This window comes from Sorghum bicolor, chromosome 3 (genome assembly GCF_000003195.3).
Source record: "Sorghum bicolor cultivar BTx623 chromosome 3, Sorghum_bicolor_NCBIv3, whole genome shotgun sequence".
Lineage (NCBI taxonomy): Eukaryota > Viridiplantae > Streptophyta > Magnoliopsida > Poales > Poaceae > Sorghum > Sorghum bicolor.
Window position 1 is genome coordinate 61413714 of NC_012872.2, and position 14246 is coordinate 61427959.

The 14246-nt window shown below is 46.0% G+C and overlaps 2 protein-coding genes across 2 annotated transcripts; one reads left to right on the forward strand and one right to left on the reverse strand.

Annotated features, from left to right (window-relative positions):
• On the forward strand, positions 6009-9401 carry LOC8059187 (potassium channel KAT4). The gene is made up of 8 exons (XM_021456300.1): positions 6009-6139; positions 6299-6514; positions 6651-6803; positions 6897-7536; positions 7669-7767; positions 7853-7888; positions 8059-8319; positions 8410-9401. Exons 1-8 carry the CDS (start codon positions 6009-6011, stop codon positions 8785-8787), a joined length of 1914 nt encoding a protein of 637 aa, XP_021311975.1. The 3' UTR covers positions 8788-9401.
• Positions 9563-13767, reverse strand: LOC8059188 (trihelix transcription factor ASIL2). The gene is made up of 2 exons (XM_002458368.2): positions 12544-13767; positions 9563-9870 (listed from the first exon to the last, which is right to left on the reverse strand). Exon 1 carries the CDS (start codon positions 13625-13627, stop codon positions 12572-12574), a length of 1056 nt encoding a protein of 351 aa, XP_002458413.2. The 5' UTR covers positions 13628-13767; the 3' UTR covers positions 9563-9870; positions 12544-12571.

The following is a 14246-nucleotide window of genomic DNA, read 5'->3' on the forward strand; positions in this document are numbered from 1 at the left end:
AAACCCAACCCTTAATTAGTGTAAGTAGTAATTAGCATCTTTTTAAATGACTATCCTAATATTTATAGTAGTCCAGGGATTAACCCCAATTATTAACACAGGATAGCAATCCTGCCAACACGGAATAGCCATTCCGCCAAAACACGAGGTAGCAACCTCGCCAAGTTCCATCTTCGAGTAACCAGTGAATCGAATTTGCTCATCAAGTGAGGGTCTGGGCCGCTCGTGACCGTGAGCACGACTGATATATCAGTTTTACACTCTGCAGAGGTGTGCACGTTCACTCCAAGTCGTGATTTCCATTTGCCCGGGGTCATGACTCCCCAAAACACTGCCAAGGTGAGCAGGCAGGGTCTCACTACGAGACCTTTCACAGGGTTCAACTAATAGGATGCCACTCGTAAGTTTTCGCCGGGGCGCTCGACAGTCGATACCCATAGCCATGGCGTACCGAGCAGCCGCTAACTTAATATTCATTACCCAAGTTACTTCCTCACGCCTACCCGGAAAGTAACACCCTACTAGTGGAGGTCCTGCTAATTAGTCAAGCCAGAGCCATATAGCTTGGAGCTGCACTGTAAGTCCCAGAGGGCCGCTCCCTGACTAAGTCCTTACGGAGAGCAGAGACGGGTACGCCCGGCAAACCGGACCACCAACAGTACCCGCTCCCCCTGTCACCACCATCATCACGATGCTCGTAAGCATCCAACATCGCCATCACCGCAGTGACCAAAGGTTCAGCACAGTTTAAGCATCAAGTTAAGTAGAGAGTAATTCTTGTTTAAGCATGTGTATAAGATGAGTAGAGCAACTAAGCAAACCTAATATAGCCTAGACTACCCATATACATAACCCCAGGTGAACAAGGAATGGTAAGTAAAACTAGTCATGTCCTTAGGGTTTGCATTCATTGGACACATGCATGTAAAGTAAATGACATTAATGAGTAGGTTCAAAATGATCAAACGGTGTCTGCACTTGCCTTAATTTCCAGTGTATATCTACTCAGAATTCTTTAGCTTCTTCCTTCTTATCTCGAACTTCCGCTTCGATCGTCGGTCCTTAGCTCCTGGTCTTCATTGTTGACGAACCATGCTTCTTCTACTCGAAGCAAACAAGCAACACAAACAGACAAACAACAATCACAACTAAGAACAAGCATCAATCAAAAGAAAAGCTTAGAAAGAGCGCACTAAACGACACGGCTTGTTGTTACGATCGAGACAACGCGAGACCGATTGAGAACGGAGCTATCGTTAAATGGACACGACTTTCGAGGTTCGAAGTGTAACGAAGAAGGCGACTATTGAGGCATACAACTTAACGAAGAAGACAAACTACACGCTCGTTGTATTTTATTTGATGAAAAGAGATGGTGGATACATAGTTGAGTAACCACTTTATAAAGAATGGTAAAATTCATGATTAAATTTTAGTCATAAAACATTTAACATTATTTATATCACTTTATTATTTATAGTTAGAAAATAAGGAATTGGTAACATAAGTTAAACAAGGCATTTATGGACTAAGATTAGATTAAGTAGATCACAACTAAAAAGGCATTTATGTTGGTATTAATAACATTAATATTTGTTTATGAAAAACCAAAGTTATAAACATAAATTGTTTTTATAGATTAAAAGGGCATTTAGTTAGACATTAATCATTTTATATTCATGGTGAAGAATGTAAAGTACCAAACATGGAAAAAAGTCATGGCTAACGCGTAGTTTACGTCGATACAAAACTAACGCGACAAGAACGGGCTCAATCGGAATTAAAACGCGGATTCTATGGCCAAAACTAGGTTAGTGGCAAAACTGTGATAAAGCAGAACTATTTTTCGTATTTTAAATAATTAATAACTGAATTTTAAAGGAATTTTGGACTAAATAAATAAATACTAACGACGCCAGGGTTCCAACTGTTAAAAACAGGGCCTAAACCTAATTAGTTTTGAACGGTTGTGGACTGCGGGTCTATTTCCAAAATCTGCAGGGTCTTTTTGCAAAAAAGCCAAGGTCAACGTGGGCGGTCGGCTTGACTGGCCACGTGGCGCTGCGGCACTGGTTGGGTCCACGGCGCGTGCTGTGGACCGAGGTGGGGGCGCTGGGTCCACCGGTCCACCGTGGACCGGGGGGGCTGGGCGGGATCGCGCGCGACAGCGGCGTGGTCCGCGGCGGCGGCGCCATGGCCGCGGTGCCCTGGCTCGCCGTGGCGGCGCTACGGGGCTCGGGGAATCGCGCAGAGGGCACCGGCGTGATGCGCACGTCGAGGCGATCTCGATGCGCGTGTTGGCTACGTGAGAGAGAAGCCGGGGAGGACGGGCCGCGGGGAGGGGCGGTTCGGCGGCGGCGGTGGAACTACGGCGAGCTCGTTCGCGCGGCAGAGAGGGGGAGGGAGGGAGAGAAAGGCACCGGCGCGATCCTCACCTCGTTGCGAAGCTCGGCAAGTGTTCTCGTTGTCGCGGACCCGCGGACTCGTGAGAACGACGGTGGCGCGGAGCTCCACTCGACGGCGGCTGCAATGGCGGCGGCGCGGCGTGGCTAGGGCTCGGGAGATGCAGCTAGGGTTCCCAAAGGGGCGCGGGGTGCAGCCGATGGTCTTTAAATAGGCTAGGGCGGCTCGGCGATCCTCGCAACGCGCGCAGCGCAGACGTCGGAGCCGGTGGTTGCGGCTGTTTCCGAAACAGTCGGGGGTTAGGGATGACAGGTGGGTCCCACTCGCGGGGCCCACCTGTCAGCGGGCGGGTGCGGGGTATCGGAGGCAGGCGCGTGGGGGCTGGGCCGCGGCCTGGCTGGTGCGCGGGCGAGCTGGCGGCACACGCGGCAAGAGAGAGGGGGGGGGAAAGGAGTTGGGCCGGGGAAGAAGGGGACGGCCCAGAGAGAAAGAAAACCCTTTTTTTTTATATAAACATGATTTCTAAACTATTTTACTAAACCAAATTTCAAAACCCTTTTTGAATTCCTAATTTGAGATTATTTAGGAGCTTGTTTTCCTTACTACTTTTGGAAACAAAGCATATCTTGTTAAAAACTCATTTTTAAATTATTTTTCAACTCAATTATAAATTAGTTTTCAAATATGACTTTTGGAGTTTTATTTTTTCGAAAACCGGACCTAAACGTGCTCGCTAGAAATTTTGAAATTCATTTTTCTGAGACAAGCTAAACAAGGCTAGGGCACAAAGCACACAACATCAAAAAAAACACTCATCACTTAACTTTATGAAAGTTTAAAATTTCACATTTTTTTCTCATTTTATAATAACAATAATTAATAAAAAATCTTGTAATATTTTAGAAAAATTTTAAATCCTTATTTAATTTATTGTTTTCTAATAACAATCCAAAATTAAAAATTTTGAAGTGTTATAACAAGGCGCATGAAAAAAAAAAGCACCCGCCACCGTCTTGGCTCTCCACCGTGCCCTAGCTCGGTGCCCTTCCTCTCTTATAACCACGAGCCGTCAATGGCTAGAGGAGCGGAGACGCGATCTCTTTATAGACTTAGGTTTTGTTTGTATTATTTTTTTCAAGGTTTGGTTACTAGTGTCATCAATGAGGTGGTGGTTTGGTATAACGTCTCTCTAGTTGTCTCTCCCTACCTCGATGATCGACGTTTGATCTAGCGTTGACGATACACCTTCTCTTAAGTTCTTGTCAGTTGATGTGTTCATCATTGGAAGCAATTGGTTGGTTTTCGATGCAGTGATTTCGACCTCTTCTTTAGACCTGTTCTACAACAATCTCCAAAACTCTGTTCTGACAATGAAGAATAATAAATCTACGTCCCTTGGAGAGTTCTTTTAGCCGATGTTCTTTTAGTGGATATTAGATCTCGTTGCTAGTAGCAAGTAGCGGTCTTCGAACTCTTGTTTGGCATAAGTCTTTTAGGAGTCTTTTTTCTCCCCTGTCCATGGCGAACGCAGATGTGCCCACCTTGGCCTCACGATGCCATGAAGATGCTAGCAAGGACAAGCACCAGTTAAGGGTGGGATGCTATCGGCGATGTTCTGTCGTTTGCAGTGGCGCCACCGAGACTCGCCCCTGAACAGACCTTCCTCAGGACATGTCTGCATCACGGTTAGACTCACCTTGGCGCGACGACAGCCTTGGCCTCAACGGCGAGCATGAATGGCTAGCGTGAGTGGCGACGGCCTTGGCCTCACGTGCCCGAGTGACGGTGCAGGAGGTGGTGCAGGCACGCGTGAGAACAGATGCGGTGGTGATGAATGGGTGAGAGACGGAAGGTGAGAACGACGAAAATGCCTCGGAAGTAACCAAAGGCAACCTCTTTGCACTCGGTCGAGATGGCTTGTGAGAAAACCAACTCTACTTTCAATTCTATGTGGCCTGACCCAATATGCTTTAGATCCCATGCGGGGTAGACCCCAAAGGTGGATTAGATGCACATGAGGATGTTTGGTTAATGGTCATAGTCTACCACAACTAACTTTAGGCAATCCACAAAAAATGTGGCTAGTAAATTGTTTGCCACATTTTGCTATGTCTAAATGAATTTTGTCACATTTTTTAACTCTATGACATATAGAGCTCAAAAGAATCATGTCTAAACTTAGTTGTCAACCAAGCACTTGCTAACTTGATTAAACTTGTCTAAGTTAAAGTGTGGCTAACTGTAACTAGCAACCAAACAACCCCTAAACAATAGAGTTATAACCCAGGAGTGCAAGATGGAGGGAGTACATACATGCCAGTGCAGCCCGCAGGGCGTTCATGAATCATGACTAGAACACGGCGATAATGTTTGTTTGTAACAATAATTTAGCTATTTTAGCGATCCTAATCGTATCGTTAGAGCAACTCCAGCCCATCTCCTAAACAAGTCCCTATTCTAAATCTAGAGGGACTTGATCAAAAAAATCAACTCCAACCCACCTCCTACTTGGGCTCCCATTTTCCATACCCTTCCAAATTATAGTTTCAGCCCCTCACATCTAGAACCCCCTATCCAATGGATCCCACCCATTTTCCTCTCCTTACCTATAAATTAAGACAAGAATATGTGAAATAAGGACTTAGTCTGTTTTTTTTTTCATTGGAGTTGGGTCTTAATTTGAGTCCCTACTTTTTTTATCATAGCTTGTAAATAAAAGTTTTAAAGACTTAATTTAGAGACTTGGGCTGGAGTTGCTCTTAGCCGAGGTGAGCAGCAGCAGCCACCTCTAGCTCTGCGTTAAACCCCCCTCGTGCGGTAAGAACTACTTCCTCGGTTCCAAATTATAGTTTATTCTAAAAATTTTGAAGAGTCAAAATATCTAAGTTGACTAAATTTATATAATAAAATAATAGTATTTATGCTACCAACTAAATATCATTAGGTTTTTTATTAAATATATTTTTATAATATATCTACTTGATCTTGTAAATCTTTATATTTTTTTTAATAATTTTGATCAAACTTAACATATTTTGACTCTTCAAGATTTTTGTAATGCCTTGAAATTTAGGATGGAGAAAGTAGTATGTTTAGGAATACTTCTGTTTCTTGAGAAGTTCGGGTGTCTTCTCGAGGAGCGAAAGAACTATAGTAGATTCTTCGATCTCGACTTATCTCTAGTGACTCTCTAAAGCAAGCATGCATTAGAATTTAGAACTCGCTAGTCAGTCAAGCCTAGAACGAGACAAGTTATCTGGATAAACCGCCTACGGCTTGCCTTTAACTCGCCTGGACGCAATCATTGTTACAAACAAACATTATCGCCGTGTTCTAGTCAGACCATGATCTGCGCCGTCGCTAAAATAGCTGAATTATTTCGACGACATACAGAAATGCGGCACTGTTCCCTTCCATTGCTTTCGTTTCGTGCATCCATCGCTGATCGCCCAATAATACTAGTGGCTAGCTACTACTATAAACACTCTACCGATTCATGTCGTTCGGTGTGGTTTTCTCTCCTTCTACCTGTGCCGATCTCAGAGGTCACAGCTAGCAGGGCAAGCTAGCTTTTGCTGCCAAAGGAGTTGCCAGCAGCAGGCAGAATGGCAAGAAGAAGAGCAGGGCCAGAGACAGGAAGCTGGACACTGTCGAGCAACCTTCTCCCGGCGCTCGGCGAGGTCTCCTCACCTTCCGTCGGGAACAACACCATCAACCCTTGCGACTGCCGTTACAGGTGTGGTCGACAGTTGCTGCGCATGCGCATGCACATGACATGGCAGCTGTGCTGTGCATGCATATATATACCGGACGGACACGCCATACATATATATACATTATCATCATGCGTAGTAATCTGATGCCTGCCAGGGTGTATATATGTATCGATCATCAGGTGGTGGCAGGCGTCCCTGATCGTGCTGGTGCTGTACTCAGCGTGGTCGTCGCCGTTCGAGCTGGCTCTCGAGAAGGCCGCCACCACGCCGCTTCTCGTCGTGGACCTGATCGTCGACGTGTTCTTCGCCGTCGACATCGCCGTCTCCTTCTTCGTCGCATACTTCCACAGATCCGTCAATCTCTTCGTCGACGACCGCAGGAAGATCGCGACCAGGTAGTATTAATTAGTATTACCTAGTCAATTAACTGATCGACCATCAATCTTAATATCTTATGCACTTACAAACTGTACGCCAAATAAAAAAAAAAACACGCATGCGTACGTGCACGGTGCCCTCATTTCTCACCAGGTACCTCACACGGCCATCGTTCGCAATGGACGTGGCCTCGACGATCCCGTTCCACGTAATCTACCGGCTGGTGAGCGGCAGGAGCACTGGATTCAGATACCTCAATCTTCTCCGGCTGTGGAGACTACAGCGCGTCAGTAAGCTCTTTGCGAGGTACCTACGCCATGCTGATCTCTTCTCCATGCATATGCCTTTGTGCAGTATAAATCTACATGTCTATCTCTTCCTATATATGTATTCCTGCAGGTTGGAGAAGGACATACGGTTGGACTATTTCTACACCAGGCTCATCAAACTCTGCGGCGTGACGTTGCTGGCGGTGCACTCGTCGGCGTGCATCTTCCTGTGGATGGCGTTCCACCACCACGGGCACGGGGACGAGGACGAGGACTCGGCAGCGCACACCTGGCTCGGCAGCCAGGTGCGCGACTTCCGGGGCCGCAGCGTCTGGGTCAGCTACACGTACGCGGTGTACTGGTCCACCGCCACGCTCGCCACCGTCGGGTACGGCGACGTGCACGCCGTGAACCCCGGCGAGATGGTGTTCGCCACCTGCTACATGCTCTTCAACATCGGCCTCACCTCATACATCATCGGCAACATGACCAGCCTCGTCGTCCACGCCGCCACCAACACCTTCGAGATGAGGGACGTGGTGCGGCGCGTCTCGGCGTTCGTGAGCGCGAACCGGCTGCCGCCGGAGCTGAGAGCGCAGATGATGGCGAGCGCGCAGCTCAGGTTCAGCACCGGGGAGGTGATCCAGCAGCAGCTGCTGTCCGACCTGCCCGCGGCGCTCAGGTCCCGGGTCGCGCACCACCTCTTCAGGGACTCGGTCCAGCGCTGCTACCTGTTTCAGGGAGTCTCCAACGACCTCGTCCTGCAGCTGGTACATAGCATTCGCACGCACTCGATCTGATCCATGGCTCCAGTGACCTGACCACCGTGCTCTGCCTCTGACTGAGCCAGTGGCCGTGTACTACTGACTGGCCCAAATGAAACAATCACGGGATGCATGCAGGTTTCAGAGATGAGGGCAGAGTATTTCCCTCCAAACGCTGACATTGTCCTCCAGAAGGTGACCTCGACAGACTGCTACATCATCGTGTCCGGCGCAGTGGTAAGCACACAGTATTTCAATTTTCACACGTACTGTACGACTCTGTCTGTAACCTTATCCCGTTCCTTCTGCTTGCTTACAACAGGACGTGTTAGCGACTGCTGCTGACGGAACAGAGAAGGCAAGCCATTCAATCGCTGAACGTCATGAGTGATATCGAGTGTCAATTTCTTTCCTTTCTCTGCTCTCAGTAACGTGAACTCAGTCACGAAACTGCAGTCGCTTTCTTGATTCTTGTTGTGCCAGCGAGAGCTTTTGATCACTCAGCTGTGGTGTGGTGCCCTCTTTCAGCTGGTGATGAAGATGGGGGCACACGGCATGGCAGGGGAAATGGGCGTCATTTTGGGCGTCCCGCAGCCGTTCACCGTCCGTAGCAGCAGGCTCACGCAGGCCGTGTGCATCAGCCACACCCGTCTTCTGCAGATCCTCCGTTCCAACACTGCAGATGCCAACACCGTTTACGCCAATTTTGTTCAGCACCTCAAGTCTCTCAAGGAAGAAGTTGCAGCGGATGCGCAGCTTTTCGAGGAAATCCTTTCCAAAACAAGCATGGTAACTACCGTGGGGGCAAAAAAAAAAAGTCGAAACTTGCACTGTGTGAACTCTGAAACTTGGTGTGTAACAGTTGTCTTGTTTGCCCAGGATGAGCTTCAGATCGGGGCCATTTTTCAGAAGCAGCATCAGAACGGTGATAGCGGCGCCAGGATGGTTCCAAGCCAGAATCAGAATCCCAGCTTTGGCACCGAGCAACACGAAGAGACCGCTCCCTGCATGTCGCCGCGTCGACACCGCGGACTACGAGTGGTCATTCATGATAGCTTCCCCAGCGATGGCGCCGAGAAGCATCGGAGCCGTGCAGCGGGGAAGCTCGTGCTCCTTCCGGATTCGCTGCAAGAGCTGATGAAAGTCGCCGAGGCGAAGTTCGGGAAGGCGGCGAGGCGGGTGCTCACCGTCGACGGCGCCGAGGTCGACGACGTTGCCGTGCTAAGGGACGGAGACCACCTGGTGTTGTCGTGGTAGGACTGACCACTTGCATCTTGCAAGTAGTACAAGCACGTTTCACCTCTCCCCCTATTCTCGAAATTTTACGAAAGAGAAAGGGTGACAATGAAGTTGAGAAAGGGTGAAACGAAATTTGGGAGAGTTTCGTGACTGTCACATCGTGTAAAAGAAATGAAATAAAACAAGTAAGGATGAACCATCCATCTTAAATGTATAGTTTCATTTTGTAGTTTTATAGGCATTTAATTTTATTCATAAGAGTTGATAATCCCACCAAAAAAAGTTTCTAGATAAAACTCACTTTTCTCTCTTTTTTACCAACATTGTCATGTCATCAAAAACACTTATATAGCAGCCTATTAAATACAAATAAAATTTACATAAAACTCTTACTAAAACGGACCTAAATAAATGCTAATCTCACGCTTCAAGAAATCAATCAATCTTTGATCAAATATATATTTTCGATTAATCACATCATATATTTTCGATTTATTAGATTAATCACATCATATATTTCCAAGTATTCAGAAACACAAATGTTAATACTATTTTCTATTTCTATAAATTTAGTCAAAATTGAAAATATGCAAACATTTGTCTTTGACATATGAACTACTCCCTCATTCAGGGAGTAGTTCCTAATCACGGTGTGAGAAAAAGGTCTTCACCAAAAGAGCATGCAACCGTTGGGGAAGTCTCAGTTCCAAAAAAAAAAAGAGAAGTAAATAGCCAGGAAATCTCAGTTCCAAAAAATAGAAGTAAAATGCAGCAGTTATAACCAAGTACAGTGAACATTTTACTATCTTGAAATCACATGTCAGTAAGCAAATAACCATATACAGTAACTAAAAGAGCAATAATGTTTTGCTTAGCATTGCTGAAAAAAAAGAAACACATCAGAATTATACAACAATCTGCGCTGCACATATGAGAATTATACAACAATCTGCGCTGGTTGTTGCAGATATATTCCCTGCTAATTCCTTTCTCTTGGGATTTGGGTACTCACAATCCTAATATCTGCACCTACAGAGTTAATCATAACCACCTGTCTAACATGTGGCTTCATCTATCGACATGAAAACCCCAATTTTGTTCCTGAAACAACAAATACAAGTCATCAGTCATGTCCCAACTTGCAACATGAAATTTACAAGACAACAAAATAGGCACACATTCCAGGGAACTAACTACTTGGACAACCACAGGTTAAAAAATATTCGAGGTCCTAACAAAAAGAATGTGGATGTGGATTTTCATGACAATATTTTCTAGCATCTATACAACATAAAAGACCACAGAGAAGTTATTGGACTGTGATTTCAAACCGCAAGCAATCCATGAACCATTTGATGAAAATCCACAGTTTACATCTCCCATCATCTCATAGATGCAAACATAATCGAACCCAGGAAAAGCCAAAGGGCAGTAGCCAACTCAACTAGTTATATGTCAACCACGTAGAACAGATATTTCGTCTTACAGATAAGGAAAAAGTAAGAAGCAACTACCATAAAAAGTCACGACTCACAAGTGTTTGCCAACTTGAACTATAAAGCTTGATACAGAACAGATAATGTTTGGGAGACACCCATGAAGATGTGCATTCAAGAGGATGTCTCAGCCATGCCCTTACGAAATAACCAAATTTTAAACAATACAGGAAACTTGTGTCCTAGTTTTGAACCAAACAGGCCAAGAGTACAAAGGATTCATGAACACAACCCATTTTTAACAGCAGGCAAAATATTTTAACAAGTTTAAGGTAGCAAAATATATCAACCGAAAGCCGAATTACTAAGCAAAACTTTGTTTCAGCATAATTGACAGCCCAGTCACTGCACAAAATAGAGAATGAGGCTCCTCTGCACTCAGAAACATTTCTGATTCTCAACATAAGTTCAAGCAGACATTTCCAATCTTTTGCATTATATCACAGCAGCTTATGACTACATTGAAACTGATCTCTCTTTTTTTGTGACCTTGAAACTTATCTCTTTGCTCCAAATTATAGGTCATTTTATCTTTGTCATAAGTCAAACTTCTCCAATTTTGACCAAGTTTTAGAAAAATATTTCTAACATCTACAGGATCAAATAAATGCACTATCAAGACATTTCAGGGAGAATTTAATGTAACTGCATTGGTGTCTAGATGTTGATGCATTTTTCTATAAACTTGGTCAAGTTTAGATAGTTTAGGAGCAAGCTAAAGTGACTTATAAATTGGAACAGAGGGAGTAGCACCCATCCCTCTTTCCACCACAAATACTTAAAACAGACATCAATAAAAAAAAAGGCAACCAGTGTCATGCCAAATGAAACTCACAGATATGACAGCTTGGATAGTACAGATGATGACATTTCAACTTGTAATCTTTTGAGAAGGTAAGTAAATTATACATGAACTTGATTTGACCAAAGAAATCACATATTCCAGTAGACTTGAGAACTTTCAGATTCAAGTGTAACAAGCTTGTAATACAGGACCCATGGTTGTTCTAGCACGTAACTGAACCATATTGAACCTATCAATCAAAGCATCAACACAAGTTCAAGTGGCACAACAATATCTTTGAGGGCAGAATTTGAATACTTCAGCAAAAAAAATGCATGATCATAGATACTTAAGTAATAACAATACGGATCTAATTTAGCATATGTTGCCATCAAGTGGCACACGATCTCAATCTCATAAAAAGCTAATCATAGATTTAAGAGACTAATTGACAATCATTTGAAATTTGAAGAATTCTAGTTGTGTGTTCTATTAATTTCCATGGCAATTCTAACATCTACAGTCTCCCTTCTGAGAGAATTTAAACACAAAGGTTCTGTTTGGTTGAAGCACTGTCAATGGAAAGGTAAAGGGAACGGTCATGTCCGTATAAAAACTCGACCTGCGGGGGGTAAGACAGCCCCCGGGCATTGCATTAAGAAGAAGACCTTCTCACGCAGGTCAAGAAAACCCCCAAACCCCTGCCCCACCCATACACAGCGGCACCGTAGCCCATGTGAGAACGACCAACGACCGGGACCGGGCCTTAGACCTGTGCTTTGGCATGGGACAGACGAGGGGATTTTTTTAATCTTAGCCTGAAAATTCGCTCCCACGGGGAGTCGAACCCAGGACCTAAGGAGTGCTGCCGGGTTCCTATAAACAACTGGACTAGAGGCCCTTTGGCCGGTCACGTCCGTATCGGGAATGGATATCGCTACTAGCCTGATTTGTTTGGTTCAGCCGATAGGGAGGGGTATATCTGGCCGGAACCTATAACGCTCGATCATGGGCGGGAATGATCTTAAATAGTGTGGCATCTGATACCGCCGTAAGCTGATTACAGCTACTTAAAACCAAACACGAAATAACGGCATCGGAAGATGTTGCGTACTATCTACAGTGCAAAAAGGAGTAACAAAACACCACCAAAATACAATGTAAAAAAATGTGAGTCCCAACATTACTCTAAATGGCGAGTTATCAAGGTTCAAGGGTGCTGCATGATGACTTTGTAAGCAGACATGGGATGATGGGAGTACAGATATAAGGGCCGAAATCCATCCCAAATTGCCCTTCCAGACACAAAAAAGGATGACGTAGCTTTACTTTAGTCGAATTAACATTCCAGACACATAAAAGGATGGTTCGGTTTTAGTTTACTCAGGCATCAAAATGTAATGATAAAACATAAAGGTTACAATAAAAATGACCTGGCACTTTATTTACCAAAATATTGCATTTAGCATAAGCTGCTGAGATAAGTGAACCAACCTCATTCTGAAAGCCTCTAGGTTGAATGCTAAGGAGAAGCATCCATGGCACCATTGTTTTGCTCAGCGCCATCATCCTCCAATCTCTTATCATCACCAACATCCCCATCTTCGTCCGAATCACCCTCATCCCCATCCTCATTACTGAGACGAGCAATCTCCACTTGCGCCTTCTCCAAAATCTCCCTCCACTTTGCATCAAGGTCCCTATGCAAATCCCTCCTCATTTGCTCCACCTCCAACATTTGCTGCCTCTTGCTACGCTCCATCCTCGCAAAAACCTCCTCAAACTTCTGAATTGACTCTGTGAGAGCCACGAACCCATTCCGATTCAATTCAACAGCATTATTTTTCTGCGGTTCACGTTCACCCAATTCCGCACCAGACCCTGAAACCCTGGGACCTACGACGTCCCCGCCACCACCAAGAAGACGCTCAGGAGCTTTCATCCCCCACTGAAAGCACCGCGATGGCTGCCTATCACGGCGGCGCTTTGCGGCCAGAGGCAACAACTGGAGAGGCAGTTGCGGCGGAGGCGGAGGCGGGGCCGGGAGCGGCAGCGGCAGTGGGGACGGGCACAGAATTGACACCATCTTGTCGTAGTAGACCCATTTGGATGGGGAGAGTCCGGAACGGCGATTGGCAAGACGCGCTCTCTCCCTCTCCTTCTTAAACTTCTTCCTAAGCGTGTCCACTCGGTTGCGGCACTGCGAATCGGAGAAGTACCCCGCGGGACGGTCCGCGGCGGCGCACACGCGGCGAGCGACCTCGAGCCACTCGTCGGCGCGGATGATGCTACGCCCCGCGCGGACGAAGCTGTCGCCCCAGGCGTCGAGGAGGGCGAAGGTGGAGCGCTCCGTCCACTTGGGCCCCGAGCGCTTGGGCTTGTCGGAGAGCGGATCCTCAGGGAGCTCGTAGGGCGCGAGTCGCGGGGCGAACTCGAAACCGAGAGCGTACCGGTCGGTGCGGCGGCGCTTGGTGCGCGGGGAGGAAGGCGACGGGGAGGCGCCTGATGAGGAAGCAGAGGATGGAGAGGGGGAGGTCGACGGCGAGGGGGACGCGGCGGCCGCCGCGTCGTCGCTCATCGGCGCAGCTAGGGTTTCAGGTTCGTGGTTGGTGGAGTTGTTCGGCGAGGTGGGCTGGCCGGGACCGGTAAGAATCCGGCGAGTTTGGGGCAGGTCGCCCGTTCCTCCGTGGGGCTCACCGCGACACTGTAGCCCAATGTACTGAGACTGCATACTGGGAGCATGATGTATGCCAATTAAATGTTTGTCCTTTTTCAAAAAGTACAACGGACTTATGAAATTGAGAGCATACATGGCCGTGTTAAGGTGAAGTGAAAAAAATCGCTATATCGTAGCACTCTCGTTTGGTAATTAACTAGGCCTTAAAAGATTCGTCTCATCAATTTCGATCAAACTGTGTAATTAGTTTTTATTTTTCATCTATATTTAATACTCCATGCATGCGTCTAAATATTCGATGTGATGGGGAATCTTGAAAAAATTTGGCTTTTTGGGTGGAAGTAAACAAGGCCTATATTTTGATCCTAGTTAGTCTATGATTGGATAATATTTATCACAAAAACAAAAACTAATTACATAGTTTGCATGTAAATCGCGAGAAAAAACTTTTGATCCTTGTTAGTCTATGATTGGACAATATTTGTCACAAACAAACGAAAGTGCTACAGTAGCGAAATTC